The 15,360-nt window shown below is 45.9% G+C and overlaps 1 protein-coding gene across 2 annotated transcripts in view; it reads right to left on the reverse strand.

Moving 5' to 3' along the window:
- Positions 1-9,006: 9,006 nt before the first annotated feature.
- POMP (proteasome maturation protein) overlaps positions 9,007-15,360 on the reverse strand; it is a 57,213-nt gene continuing 50,859 nt past the window's right edge. The window contains exon 6 of one of the 2 annotated variants that reach the window (XM_057532750.1): positions 9,007-9,365. In XM_057532750.1, the coding sequence (XP_057388733.1) occupies positions 9,298-9,365 (68 nt within the window). In that variant the 3' untranslated portion in view covers positions 9,007-9,297. Of the gene's footprint in view, positions 9,384-15,360 lie in introns of both variants that reach the window. The other variant, XM_057532748.1, reaches the window with a different exon arrangement.

The raw sequence follows: 15,360 nt of genomic DNA on the forward strand, positions 1-15,360 counted from the left end.
TTTTAACATGATTGGTGGCAACCCAGACACTATGTTCGCTGGAGGATTTCTATGACACACTGTTCTCAAAAACCTTTAAATAATCTCTAGTAAAACAGAAGAGGGAATATTTCCAGGTGACAATGGGGCTGGAAGTGATATGACGTTTGTACGTGATGGGCTACTCATTTTTCTGAAATAAAGAATCTTGTGAAAGGAGGAATTATGACTAGTATTTACAACAGCTTTTCATAAACATCCCCAAATTCCAGGCACAAGACAAAAGGCATGACTCAGATCACAGTAGGCGTGATGGCTGGGGAAGTGGTCCTGGGGAAGATTGCTTCCCTGCTGCCTGAGAATAGCTCTGGGGAGATTTCTGTAGGAAGCTGATAATGAGCTATTTCATTCGAGGATCACCAGTAAAAATCTGGTTTTGATCAAGAGCATTTCCTTAGCTAAAAATGTCATGTTTCCAGACCTTGATTTGATGTTTTAGTAGATCACAGCTGAAAAGACTGAGGACTTGAAAAAACAATATGAATGATTGTGATTTTTTTAATCTGTGCTGCCACTTGAATCCATGTGATGAGATTATCTTGATGGGTGTGGATTGAGTTCTCCTCCTCGCTGTGGTTTTTAGGGGGCCGAAGGTCGTGTCTCCCTGAAATCTCTGCAGTCCCACTTGCGGGAGGCATTCCTGGGAGCGCAGGAGGCGGTGCTCACAGGAGTTTGCTTAAAAGCTCCCACTCTGAGGTCCCACCTGGTCTGAGGTGGGCTTAGGAGTCTGCATTTTTATAATATGGTTCTGAGGAGGTGAGCTTCAGAATAAGTTTAGAGAAAGGCTGACTACAACCCAGTTAATTCCTCATCTTTAAGAAAAAAATCCATATTAAGAAAACAGAAAATAACAAGTGTTGGTGAGAATGTGGAGAAATTAGAAGCCTTGTGCACTGCTGGTGGGAATGTTGAAGGGCGCAGCTGCTGTGGAAAACAGTATGGAGGCTCCTCAAAAAATTAGACATAAAATTACCATATGATCGGACTTTCCTGGCGTCCAGTGGTTAAGGTTCTGCGCTTCCACTGCAGGGGGCACGGGTTCGATCCCTGGTCGGGGAAGTTCCACATGCTGCGAGGTGTGGCCAAAAAAAAAAAAATTACCATATGACCCAGCAATCCCACTTCTGGGTAGACACCCAAAGAGTTGAAAGCAGGGTCTCACAGAGGGAAAGGCAGGGCCACGGTCGCAGGTCCACCCCTTCCCTTCTGCTCCTCTACTCAGTTCCCAGAGATTCCCAGCGAGGAAGCAGTAGAGCTGTCAGGCTCCCAGGATCTGGGCCTGGCTTGTTGGGATTTCCTCTATCACCTCAACCCTTTTACCCCGAGAGAGGAGTGCACAAGGCTCTGGAAAATGCAAAACAGCTTCTCCTCTCAAACAGGCTAGAGATCCATATTCCGGGATGGTCAGAGTCAATTCCAAGGTCTAGGGGGAGAGGTGGACCTCAGAGAAGTGTTTGTCCCAGGGAGCTCACACAAACTTCAAATGCAAGTTGATATTTTAAATTCATCTTTAAAAGATTTCCATGTTATGTCACAAATACGTTTTTTTTTTTTTTTTTGGTCTTGGACAAAATTGACAAAAATGTCCCTATACCATAGTTCGCTTAAGTTTTACAATTACATAACACACACACACACACACACACACACACACACACACACACACACACACACCCTTATACATATCCACCAATGTACATATACATCCACATACACACTATTAATACCACATATATATATAAACACATTTTTAATAACTACATCTTTAATTAATCTGGTTTCATATGTGTATCTATATATATGTCTATTCATGTCTATAACGTCAAAGAGGTGATGGTTGGGAGTGGTCTTTGGAAGAAAACCCTGACATGTGAATGCAATGTATTTTCATTACGCATCACTGGGTGAACAGATTTGACTCATTCCTCCTCACAGAACTTACTGCAAAATGCAAAAGAGCTCACCTTCCCACAGAGCTTAAAAGGAGCCTGCTTTCCTAAAAAAAAAAAATTACAAGAAAATGACTCCTAACAACAGAGGACATACAGACAAATGTAAGTCATGAAAAAGAAATGAATGCAATTTGACCTTACCTTCAACTGAGAATTAAACCATTAACAGTCTGGGGTAAACACATTCTAAGCAAGGACCCAAACTCTACCTAGCAGCCATCTAGGAAATGTCCTCAAGTAGTGCACGTGGGTCAGGAGATCTAGACCAGTTCTGCTGCCCAAGGAGGGTTCTGAACCTGCTACTATTTGCCCAATCAGCCAGCCGTGGGTTTGTGGGACAAATCTAGCTTACACCTTGAATCCCAGGGCAGGTTTGGAGTAGTTCAGGGACTCCTGGAGAGAGGGTAAATTCGTCTCTGTCGAATCTCTTTGTTTTAAACCGATTTCGGAGCACAGAGCCCAACTCAGCCCAGATCTCCCCTGGCCCGCATAAGAAGCACCCAGTGGACTTCCAGAACCCCCTCACGCCCCGAAGCCTTGAACCTTGACCAAACCCAGAGAAAATGACAGCGCAGCCTGGTCTTGCCAGGCAGGGGCTCCGGTGTGTGGGCTTCAAAGCCGTCTCAGAATTCAGGCCAAGGCTCCCGGGGGCTTTCATTAGACTTGGTACCCAGCTCTGCAGGATGCCGATTCTCCTGTGATGTCTACTGCAGATAAACGCTCCCAGAGGAGAGTGGACACAGGCACCGCTCTGCCAAGGCTCCACTGTGAGGCGACAGAAGGCAAGGGATGGATTCGAGAGCTACACGCTGCCGCTGTCCGGCACTGGAGTCTGAGGAGGCTTTCTTCTAAACCTTTGAGAGTTTCCTGTACTCACTGTGTAGGTTGCGTATTTGGATCTTTTTCTTAGGGAAACATATAGGACTCTTAGAGGAAACAGGACAGACATAAATATACTAACTTTTTGTTGAGGCTGTAGGTTCTGTGAACAATAGCAGTTGCCAGTATGAACAGAACAACTGAGAAATGTGTTACTCTTCTTGTATAAATATTGCAAACATAATCTTTATGTTTTCTCCATATCCGTTTCCAAAGAGCTCAAAAAGCTTTTCAGATAGTTTGTAAGAGGTTCTCAACCCACCAGCTGCACCAAGATTAGTGTGGGAAACCTTGGTCCAAGGCAGCTGGAGACCCAAGCTTCCTCTACATCTTCCCCCAAGGTCACTGTCCTGCAAAATCCGGAAAAATTATCATAGATCTTTAACTGGTGCCTCTTGGACGGCGTGTTGCATTTAACGACGAGGCGAAGAGAGATAAAGAGATTCTCGTGGCTGGAGTTACCTTTGGTCATAGGACCTAGATTTCCCAAGGCCTCCATCATCAAGTCCTCCCCAAAGTGGCCCATGACAATGACAAGCTTCAGTCCAAATATAACTCACCCCTCTACCTGCTCTGTAACAACTTTATTTATTTTATTTTTTGGCTGCGCTGTGTGCAGCTTGAGGGATCTTAGTTCCCCGACCAGGGATCAAACCCGGGCCCACAGCAGTGAAAGCACCGAATCCTAACCACTGGACTGCCAGGGAATTCCCCGTAACAACTTTAGAGCAAGGGCTTTCTTCTACTTTTTTCCTATTCCCCATGGTGGAGTGACCCGCATAGGACAGTTACTCAGTAAAGAGTCAATTCTCAATTAAACTCACTCCACTGTAATTTTCATTTCTGTAGTTCTGATGACCTGAAATCGTTCCTTAATTTGTACAAGAAGGGTAGGCAGAGAGAAAGTGAAACTGGGGGCCGCTGGGAGCTTGGGCAGGGAGCTAAGTTTGGCCTAAGAACCGCAGAATCAGGCACAAGAAATGTAGCTTTCACATTTATTTGAGTCTCTGTGCCCGTTGACTATTTAAGGAAGAGCTATCAGGTGACAACGAACAGGTAAGTCCCATAAGAGGGATCTTAGAGCCCACCGGGTCAGACCATTTGCCTCCACTGAAGCCTCTCCGGTGGTGGTCACTCTTTACTGTAAGAAGATAAGCATTTCAAGGAAGCTTTACCTATAAGGATAGCCTTCTGGATACGCTACCAAAGTGGTCTTCCCCAGAAGAGAAATAAAGGAAAGGTGGAGGGCACATGTCCTGGGGCTGGCTCCCCACGAAACAGACGGGAATGCGATGGAGATCTGGGAGCAGGACGTTTACCGGAAGGGCTCTGGGCGGACACCTGAGGGGGAGCGGGGACTGGGCAGAGGGAGAAGCAGAGCCACAGAGGCCGTAGCTAGTCTCCAGGAAGCTCTGGAGCCTGGACGGCCCTTTAGAGCTGTTCAGTCCCTCTTATGGACCGAATCGTGTCCCCTGCAACTCACATGTTGAAGCCCTAACCCCTAGAACCTTAGAACACGACTGTAATTGGAGATGGGACCTCTAAAGAGGTAATTAAGATTAAATGGGGGCATAACGGTGAGGCTCTAATCCAATGATTGGTGTCCTTATAAGAAGAGGAAGAGACACCAGGGGTGGGTGATTAGAGAAAAGCCCATGTGAGGACACAGCAAGAAGACATCCATCTACAGGCCAGTGCTGAAACCGTGCACCTCAGATTGGGACTTGAACCCACGCAGCTGGGACTCGAACCCACGCGGCTGGGACTCGAACTCGGCCAAGACCCACAGTCTTCCAACTGAGATCACACACTTAATGAAACTCAGGTTCTTGATGTCTCATCGCAGAAAGAATTCAGCGAGAGACAAAGTGATAGGTAAGAAGTGGATTTATTTAGAGAGCGTGGGCCCTGCCCCCTTCCTTCCTGTTTCATGTTTGTAAGTCACCCAGCCTGTGGCACTTTGTTTTGGCAGCCCGAGCAGGCTGGTACACACCCCCTTGGCCGGTGCTTGGATGGGAGTGGTCCCCGGGGAAGGGGTGGCCTGTTGGGTGAGGAGCTCCCTTCCCATGAGGCATTTATGTCACAGGAAGGGCTGCGCGCTGCGGGCTCTGGGCTGTGCACCACGGCACTCTCTACAGCAAGGCCCCATGGCAGTCCCGTGAGCCAGGCGAAGGACTGGGGCGATTATGAGGAAAACAGTGCAGGGGATGAGGACAGTATTACAGGAATCATCTCAGTGACCTGCCATCATATCAAGCCTTTAAAATCTTGAATAAGTTTACATTCGTAAAACAGCACTTCAGAATCCAAGAGATTGTAAAGATCATCTCATCAAACCCTGTATTTAAAAGCTGGGGGCAAAGAGGCTCAGAGGAGTTGAGATTCTCCAAAAATCTGAAGGCCACTGGAAAACCCAGCTGGACCCAGGACCCTGGCTTCCCAGGGCTCTCTCCAATATGCCTGGTCCAGCTAAAACCAGTTGTATAGTCCCCACAACTATAGTGGCTCTAAATACAGGGGTTTTGGGGGGTTTTTTTGTTTCTTTTGGCTTCACTGGGTCTCAGTTGCAGCATGTGGGATCTTTGGTTGTGGCATGTGGGATCTAGTTCCCTGACCAGTAATCAAACCCAGGCCCCCTGCACTGGGAGTACGGAGTCTTAGCCACTAGAGCACCAGGGAAGCCTCTCTAAATACGTTGTTTTTTTTTAGTTTATTTATTTTTATATTAATTTTTTTGGCTGTGTTGGGTCTTCGTTTCTGTGCGAGGGCTTTCTCCAGTTGTGGCAAGCGGGGGCCACTCTTCATCGCGGTGCGCAGGCCTCTCACTGTCGTGGCCTCTCTTGTTGTGGAGCACAGGCTCCAGATGCGCAGGCTCAGCAATTGCGGCTCACGGGCCCAGCCGCTCCGCGGCATGTGGGATCTTCCCAGACCAGGGCTCGAACCCGTGTCCCCTGCACTGGCAGGCAGATTCCCAACCACTGCGCCACCAGGGAAGCCCCTAAATACGTTTTTTATTTATTATTTTTATTTTTTAAATTTATTTATTTATTATTTATTTTTGGCTGTGTTGGGTCTTCATTGCTGCATGTGGGCTTTCTCTAGTTGCGGTGAGCGGGGGCCACTCTTCGTTGCGGTGCACAGGCTTCTCATTGCAGTGGCTTTTCTTGTTGTGGAGCACGGGCTCTAGACGTGCGCAGGCTTCAGTTGTGGCTTGTGGGCTCAGTAGTTGTGGCTCGCGGGCTGTAGAGCGCAGGCTCAGTAGTTGTGGTGCACGGGCTTAGTTGTTCCGCGGCATGCGGGATCTTCCCAGACCAGGGCTCGGACCTGTATGCCCTGCACTGGCAGGCAGATTCTTAACCACTGCGCCACCAGGGAAGTCCCCTAAATATGGTTTTTAATTAAAGGTCCCAGCTTGAAAACAAAGACAAATGTAAACTGCACTGTCGGTAAACTTGGCAGTGTGATTCACAAGCTACGACTGTGTCTCAGTGAGGAAAACCCAGGAGACCTCAGTGCTCACGGCCCAACATGCTCTGACTGGCCCCAAAGAGCAGGAAATGTGGAGTGAACTGCTTTTGGTGAGTTTTCTCCAGGTGAGAGCAGGATGGAACAGATCTCTTTCTTTGCTTGTCTCGCCGCCCCCCGCCCCCGCTCCTCCCCTCCCCCCCCGCCATCCCCCACCCCCCGCTTCCTTCCCCTCCCTCTCTATTCTATCACATTACCTGGAGTAATATCTTCAGTGATAGGATCTCACTGTTTAACCTAAGCGATTGGAGTTTCAGTCCAGAGATAACAAAACGAAAGTGCCAAATACCTAGTGGCCCTCAATAAATGTTCATTTTCTATTTTGCTGTAATATTTTCATAACACCTCCTTTATAAATAGATGGTTTTGGGACTTCCCTCGTGGCGCAGTGGTAAAGACTCCGTGCTCCCAATGCAGGGGGCCCAGGTTCGATCCCTGGTCAGGGAACTAGATCCCACACGCATGCTAAGAGTTTGCATGCCGCAACTAAGGAGCCCACGAGCCGCAACTAAGACCCAGCACAACCAAATAAAAATAAAATAAACATTTTAAAAATAAATAAATAAAATAAATAGATGGGTTTTTTTTCTTTTGTAGAGATTTGCCCAGAATAACTAAGACATCCTTACCAAATCAGTGCATCCCAAACCCTAATGTTAGAGACTCTTGCCAACTTTCAGGCTTCCTCACAGAAATTTCTCCAGAATGCGCTGATGTCAAGAGCAGGCCCAGTTGGCTGAAAGCAGCAGAAAACCACGACTCAAGTGACTTGAACAGTAATGAATGTATTTTCTCACGTAAAAATAACTCCAGGGCCTGAGTAACCCTCTCAATGAAAGAGCATTTTCCTAGATGAAATATGAAGAGCATCACCTTACAAAGCAAAGAGCTGATAAGCTGGTAAACCAACGCTCAGGCCAAAGTTGAGGGAAAGTCTGAATCCAGAGCAACAAGGGGACTCGGCCACTTTGCCCCAGGGCAACTGCTGCACAAGCAAAGCAAGAACCCATGGGCTTGGATTCCAGGTGGGGGTCTTCCCGGAGTCCCTCCTATAGGCTGATATTCCAAAGGGCCCCCCGTCAAGGTAAGTGTGAACCAGAGATAAACCTTCCCGTTCCCCACAATCCTAGCGTACCTCGAGGAAGGCTGGGTGCTGACTACGGCTGGAAGAGAAAAGAAGAAATAGAAAAACTGCCAGGGAGGAGTCTTGGCTGCAGCCCCACCTTGGTTACCTTGGGCAGATTTGCAGGCCAGGTTCCCTTCTGGGATATCAAGCCAGGTGTGGGGTTTAAGGTGGTGTTGGCTGGTGGAGCCCCTGGGCACCTGGCAGAAGCAAGTGCAAATCCTCTAAGCAGGAAACACCCCTCTCCCAGGCCTCCGGGAAGCCTCAGATTCCATTTTTCTAGGGCAATGGCCTCTGCATAAAGACTAATGGCAAGTCAGGAAAACAAAGCTCCATGAGAAAAAACCAATAGAAACAAGAAACGGCACAGTAGACCTACACAAACTTTGAAAAACTCATCAGATGTACATTGTAAACCAACTATGCTGCAGTTTCAAGAAATAAGCAAAAGTCCAGAGGAAAGGCTACTCCACTGTTAAATAGCTCAGCAAATGAATGATTCATTCAGGGATCTGAATTCTTCCCATCTCTCCACCTTGCCCACTGTCGTCAGCAGCTTGTTTATTCTCTACTAGCTCTCCTCATGGTCACAAGATGGCTGCAGCAGCTCCAGATTTCACAACCACACAACTTCCAGAGATAAGAAAAGGGAGGGTGTGTTTCCATGTAGCCTCTTTGAACAGTGAAGCAACCTTGCAGACTTCTCCGGACACTTCACGGGTCAGGATTACATCACACACCCATGGCTAAAGTAATTACAGGGGAGGGAAATGGTTGGATTAGATCAGTAATGATTCTATTTATGGGACAAGAGATGGTGAACCTACCTGAGGGCTTGTAGAGGAGGATAAATATCTAAACATAATTCAAGCTTTTACAACAAGGTTAAAAATATTTGCATGTGATGGGGCTGATTCACTTTGTTATAAAGCAGAAACTAACACAGCATTGTACAGCAATTACACTCCAATAAAGATGTTAAAAAAAGGGGGGGGGAGGAGTTTTCCAAAGAAAACGAAAACACTGATTCAAAAAGATACACGCACCCCAATGTTCATAGCAGTATTATTTACAATTGCCAAAATATGGAAGCAACCTAAGTGTCCATCAACAGATAAATGGATAAAGCAGATGTGATGTATATGTACAATGAAATCATACTCAGCCACTAAAAAGGATGAAATTTTGCCATTTTCAACAAGATGGATGGACTTGGAGGCTATTATGCTTAGTGAAATAAGTCAGACAGAGGAAGACAAATACTGTATGATATCACTTATATGTGGAATCTAAGAAATAAACTAGTGAATATAACAAAAAAGAAACAGACTCACAGATATAGAGATCAAACTAGTGGTTATTGGTGGAGAGAGGGAAGGGGGAGGGGCAAGTTAGGGTAGGGGATTAAGAGATACGAACTATTAGGTATAAAATAAATAAGCTATAAGCTACGAAGATAAATTGTACAACACAAGGAATATAGCCAATATATTTATTTATTTGTTAGTTTATTTATTTTTGGCTGTGTTGGGTCTTCGTTGCTGCACGTGGGCTTTCTCTAGTTGCGGCGAGCGGGGGCTACTCTTCGTTGCGGTGCACGGGCTCCTCATTGCGGTGGCTTCTCTTGTTGCAGAGTATGGGCTCTAGGCGTGCAGGCTTCAGTAGTTGTGGCACGTGGGCTCAGCAGTTGTGGCTCGCGGGCTCTACAGCGCAGGCTCAGTAGTTGCGGCGCATGGGCTTAGTTGCTCCGTGGCATGTGGGATCTTCCCGGACCAGGGATCAAACCCGTGTCCCCTGCATTGGCAGGCGGATTCTTAACCTCTGAGCCACCAGGGAAGTCCTTATAACTACAAATGGAATATAACCTTTAAAAATTTTTAAAAATAAAATTTCCAAATTAGTGTAAAAAAAATTCTTTTTGATTCAAACTGTAAATATATTATGCATTAACTAACATTTGCATTTACCAAAGAAAAATATTAAGTCCAGCCCACATTCAGGAGAGGGAAATTGGGCTCCACCTGTTAAAGAGAGGAGTATGAAGGATTTGTGGACATATTTTTACCACACACAGCAATTCTTTAAAACAAACACACATTTGGGGGGAGAAGTATTTTATCTCTGATGTTGTTTAGAACACTGGCCCAAGTTGTTAATAAAAAGCAACCATCTTTTAGTCATTTTTATCATGTCTTTACATCCTTCACAGGCAATGCACCCCTGCTATCTGCACGTGGGACAGAACCCCACTTCCCTGCCCTTGGTATCCCATGGAATAGAAGGAAGTCACCAATGTAGAAGATACGGGGAGTTCTAGGTTGAATTGTGTCCCCAAACGTTGTTTGGAAATAGCGTTGTTGAAAGCGTTAATTCGTTAAGATGAGGTCATACTGGAGTAGATGGCCCTTAATCCAATGTGACTTGTGTCCTTGTAAGAAGAGGAGAGAGAGACACAGACACACAGGGAGAGTGCACTGGCTGACAGAGACCGAGATGGCAGTGAGGCGGCTGTCCGTCAAAGGATGCCAAGGACGGCCGTGACCACCAGGAGCTAAGAGAAAGGCCCTCCGCAGAAGGAACCAACCCTGCCCACACCTTGATTGCAGACTTATGGCCTCTAGAACTGTGAGGAAATAAATTTCTGTTGTTCTCAGTCTCCCAGTTTGCAGCCCTCTGTCACGGCAGCCCTGGGAAACCACAGGTCTTTGTCACCTTGGCTACTGAGCATGTGAACGGCACTCCTATTTGGGAAGCTGAAGAGAAGCTGTTCCCCTTTCCCATCCCCCGCAACTACACCACGGACGCCTCACCCAAGCGTGGCGAGTTAGCGTCTCCCTCTGAGACTCTGAACCTTGAAGAGCGACTGAGCCATCGCCCTGAGATTCTCACAGCGGCTGAGTCAATGCAGCAGCTCTGCGGCCAGTGTCCCGGGACCAGCACCTGCCCCCGTGACCAGTCCTGTGGCAACTTCTTCGCTTTGTCTTTCTTTTCTATGACTCCCCGGACTTCCTGTTGATTCTGTGAACTACCTAATGCCCTTCCAGAAAACCGCTCTCTTAAGTGAACCAGGGTCAATTTCTGTTATTTGTAACCAAGAATGCTGACTAATACACACTAGAAATTGGTTTTTGACTCAAATGCCTGTTTAGTTTGGTTTTGTTTACCCATTTCTTTCCTCCCATGAGCCTTCTGCATTCATTCATTCGTTTATTCACTCATCCGTCTAACATTCACTGGTTGTCTTTTATGCCAAAGTACTAGGTGCTTTGAATACATGGCCTATAAAGACATGGCCCCGACCCTTTAAAAACCCACAGCCTGGTCCAGGGCAGAAGAGGCAAGAAAACAGATGATTATGCTACAGAGTGTAATCGCTATGATTGAGAGAGAAGGCACCTAGCTTACATGTTAGGGAAGGGCGGAAGGCGTCCTGTGGCCACTGCTCCCTGAATTGTGTCTTAAGGGATAAACTGGATGGCAAGCAGGAAGGGGAAGAGGAGGGACATTCCATTAACAGGAGGGAACTTAGCACATCAGGACATTAAGTTACTAAACCAGAGTTTAGTGTGTCTGTACATAACATTCTGGGTGGGGAGTGGTAAAAGTTGAAGCTATAGAAGTAGGTAGAGGTCAGTGCTGTAGGTCTCACTTAGGAATCTGGACTTTATCCTAATAGCAACATGTAACCCCTGAAGTACAGAGAAAGCAGCCAGTTTTATATTAGAGATCGATTTCTTTTTTAGCAGCAGGGCAAAGAATCTCCCACACTGCTTCTCTCCTTGGCTGTGTCCAATCTACTCTTGAGCCCACGAAAGACATTCTTCATTTCTGTTACGGTGGTTTTTTGGGTTTGTTTTTGTTTTGTTTTTTTGGCCGTACCACTCAGCTTGCGGGATCTTTGTTTTTGATTTCTAGCATTTCTTTTTGATGCTTTCTTGAAGTTTCCATCTTACTGCTTACATTACCCATCCGTTCTTGCAAGTTGTCTGCTTTTTCCAAAAGAACTCTTAAAATATTAATCATAGCTATTTGAAATGGTCTGTCCAATAATGCCCAGATCTCTGCCCTATCTGCAGAGTCTGCTTCTGATGCTTTTCAGATTGTGTTTTTGCTTGCCTTTTAAAATACCTTGCAATTTTTTGTTGAAAGTCGGACATGACGTGTCACGTTATAGGAACTGAGCTAAATAGGCCGCTAGCCTGAGCTTTGGTATTAGTCTGGCTGGGGTTTTAGGCTGTGTTTAATCTTTTGTAGCTGCGGGTGCCAGAGGCTTCACAGTAAATAGAGTCTGCTCTTCAAGCTGTAATCCACTGTTCTTTGCTGGACCTCTGTTGCTGGTGGCCAGGTGTGGGCGGAGGGGAAGCATTCTTATATAATCTAGTGATTAAATAGCAGTCTTTCAGTGGACCCATGTCCTTGGGCTGTGACCTGCACAAGCATTATTAGCTTTGTTTCTCCTCCCTTAGGTGAGACAGGAAGGCTAGAGGGGGCTGGAGTCAGGGAAATGCCCGTCTCCACGTGGGACAGGTCTTTTCCCTGACAGAGTAGGCCTTTGTTATGAGGATACTCTAGGCATATTTCAAAAATCTTCCCCTCCCTCTGCCAGAGACAGAAGGAAATCATTCTGGGCTCTTCAGCAAGAGAACCTAGTTGGGGTCCTGTAGACGAAAAAAAAAAAAAAAGCATGCAGCCCCCCTTAGGTGACAGATCCCAGGAGTTTCTTACTCTCAGGCTAGTCCACATTCAGCCTCCAGCAATTTATCAAAATTGCCATTAAATGTTCCTGCCAGCATGTGTCTCTAGCGCCTTCTGTCCAGCTAAGGAGACCTTGGCTGTGACTCTGGATCTGCCTGTCCCTCCAGATCACAGGATGTAGCTGCGCCCCATGACCTCAGGCTCTGAAGGGCGCAAGATAAAGCACTGGTTTTCAGCTCCTTCAGCCCTTTTTGCTCTAAGGATGAGAGTGCTGACTCCCAAGCTCTTTGCACGCTGGAGCTGAAAGCAGTCCCTCGACACGCTGCTGCTGACTGAACAAAGCAGAACCATCAGGCCTGAATGAGCACGTGTGGAGCGAATGCACCAGACGGAGAAGTCCAGCATGAAACCGGGGTCTGGCTGGGGTGAGAGCGGAACACAGTGGGAGAAGGAATACAGTGGGGAGCAGATATTTAGGGAAGGAGAACGAAAAGCTAACAAGCAAAAAAGCTCATTCATAAGGAGTTCTGCTTAGTTTTGTTCTGAATGCCTATAGATTACCTGTTCTGATTACCTGAAGGTATTTTTTTTCTTTCTTTTTTGAAACAACACAAATTTATTCACTTAAGCTCTAGAGGTCAGAAGTCTGGAATGGGTCTCACTGGGTTAAAACCAAGGTGCTAGCAGAGTTGCACTCCTGGAGCTTTTAGGGGAATAATCTGTCTCCTTGCCTTTTCCAGCTTCTAGATGCCACCTCCCTTCCTTTGTTCATGGATCCTTTCTCTGCATTCAAAGCAAGAAGTGTAGCATTGTCAAATATTTCTCTGGTTGTTACTCTCCTTCCTCCCTCTTTCACGTGTAAGGACCCTTGCGATTACATTGGGTCCATCCAGAAACTCCACATACCTGAAATGTCCCTGTGGCCATGCAAGGTAATTTATTCTCAGGTGCGAGTAGGACATGGGTCTCTTTAGCAGGGGCGCTATCCTGCCTATCACAGGAGGGAGGCATTTGTCAGGAAGCAATGATTGGACTGACCCTCTTATATACTCCAGGGAGTGCAGGGAGAGACAGAAGCCAAGAGAGGTGAAGTGATAACACTTTCTCCTCTTAGTTTTCTATATTTTTTTTCCTATTCCCTCTTCCCCTTTCTCTTCTCAGTATCAAGGGTAATTCTCTTGCCCTACTTTTTCCCCTTAACCTGAAGGCTTTCTGCGTAGTATTAGAAATCTATGATCAGAGTTACACGAGAAATAAAATAAACAATAATCCGTCTGGTCGGGACCAATGTGAATGCTGACAGCACAAGTTATATTTCCTTTCATTTAAAAATATCCAAAAAAAAAAAAAAAATCCGCGGGCACGGCTCCCCATCAGTGTCATAGAGAAGGTGGCGGCGTGACCGTCCTGTTTTCATAACCTTGGAGAGTGCAGTGGCCTGGAGGACACGGCAGTAAAAACTGGGTAATGGTGGGAGCAGCTGCCGAGTGGAAAGATAAGAGAATACAAGTTATCTTCCCAGGGCACGTGCGTACCACAGGGCTTCTCCTTTATAAAATCTCCTTCTTAAACTTCAAACTGCCTTCTTAAACTCCTTCTTTAAAACTCCACTCATTTTCTGTCAGGAAAACGAAGGAGGAAAGATGGGCGGCAGCAGGGCCTGGATTCCAAGCAGGCTCCTTTCCGTATCTCTGTGAGCACAGGACTGTAAAACGGCAGCTACGTTCCATGAAGAATAACACAGTTGCTCACTTTGGTTTCGGTTTTCTTACGGGTTAAGTTAGGGGCCCCGACTACAGGGTTTCTATGCTCTATGAGTCTCCCTGTTTTGTGAGTCTGGTTTTAAATAGGTCGATCCAGGCTGCCCAAAAGTTCACCCTGGTTCTCCCTCCATTTCAGAACCGTTCTTTCTCCATTCTTAAGTAACTCTTCTTGATAAAGGACTCTTGATTCCCCTTCAGTCGTTGGCAGCCATCCTGCCTTATCTCAGGCCACCTGTCACAGTCCAAGAATGTCACTTTGCCATGGGCTGCTGATTCAACTTTAAAGCTTGTAGAGGGCTTCCCTGGTGGCGCAGTGGTTGAGAGTCTGCCTGCCAATGCAGGGGACACGGGTTCGAGCCCTGGTCCGGGAAGATCCCACATGCCGCGGAGCAACTGGGCCCGTGAGCCACAACTGCTGAGCCTGCGTGTCTGGAGCCTGTGCTCTGCAGCAAGAGAGGCCGCGATCGTGAGAGGCCCGCGCACCGCGATGAAGAGTGGCCCCGCTCGCCGCAACTGGAGAAAGCCCTCGCACAGAAATGAAGACCCAACACAGCCAAAATTAATTAATTAATTAATTAATTAATTTAAAAAAAAAAAAAAAGCTTGTAGAACCACTTGGAAAAGAATCAACCTTTGGGGCTTCTTTCCTAAAGCTTTGTAACAAATATAATGATTTTACAAGAAATTGTTTTATCAATTCCTTTTCTCATTTCTTTTTAAATAAACTTTTTTCTGATTATAAATTAATATGTGTTTATTGTTGAAAATGTGGAGAATACAGAAAATTATACTGTCTATGGTATTTAATAACACAAAAATTGTTAGTAATCGAACCACTCAGAGATAATTGTTATTAAAATTTGATACATTACTTTATGGCCTTTTTGTACACATTCATATGTATACATTTTTTGTATTTTTAACAAAAAATATGTATTTTTAACAAAATTGGGATATACGATATACTCTTTATTTCCTTCTTTTTTTTTTTTTTTTTACTTCCTGTCATAGCATGGAAATTTTTCCATGTAACTAAATATTCTGTAAAAATATAGTTTAATGGCCTTTCTAAGGAGCTGGGGATGGAAGGCGGAGGACTAATCCTCTAAACGTGGCCTATATTATGGAGTCACTTGTGCCTGAATTTCATGTACTCTGCTGACTTTAAATCCTTCCCTACTCCCATAGCCCAGTAAAAAGGGGACTGACTCCTCTTAAGGAGGAAAATGATCGCTCTGTGGGATCACAAAAGGAAACGCCAAATTGAAGCAGAGATCAGGTTCTTCTCTGTAACTTCTCAAACACAGTAGTAGGTGTGTCTAATTAAGCAAGATTTAGCTTCCAATCCAAAGATTACTGAATACCCACCAAGTGTCAGACCCTG

This window comes from Balaenoptera acutorostrata, chromosome 18 (assembly GCF_949987535.1).
Source record: "Balaenoptera acutorostrata chromosome 18, mBalAcu1.1, whole genome shotgun sequence".
NCBI classification, from domain to species: Eukaryota; Metazoa; Chordata; class Mammalia; order Artiodactyla; family Balaenopteridae; genus Balaenoptera; species Balaenoptera acutorostrata.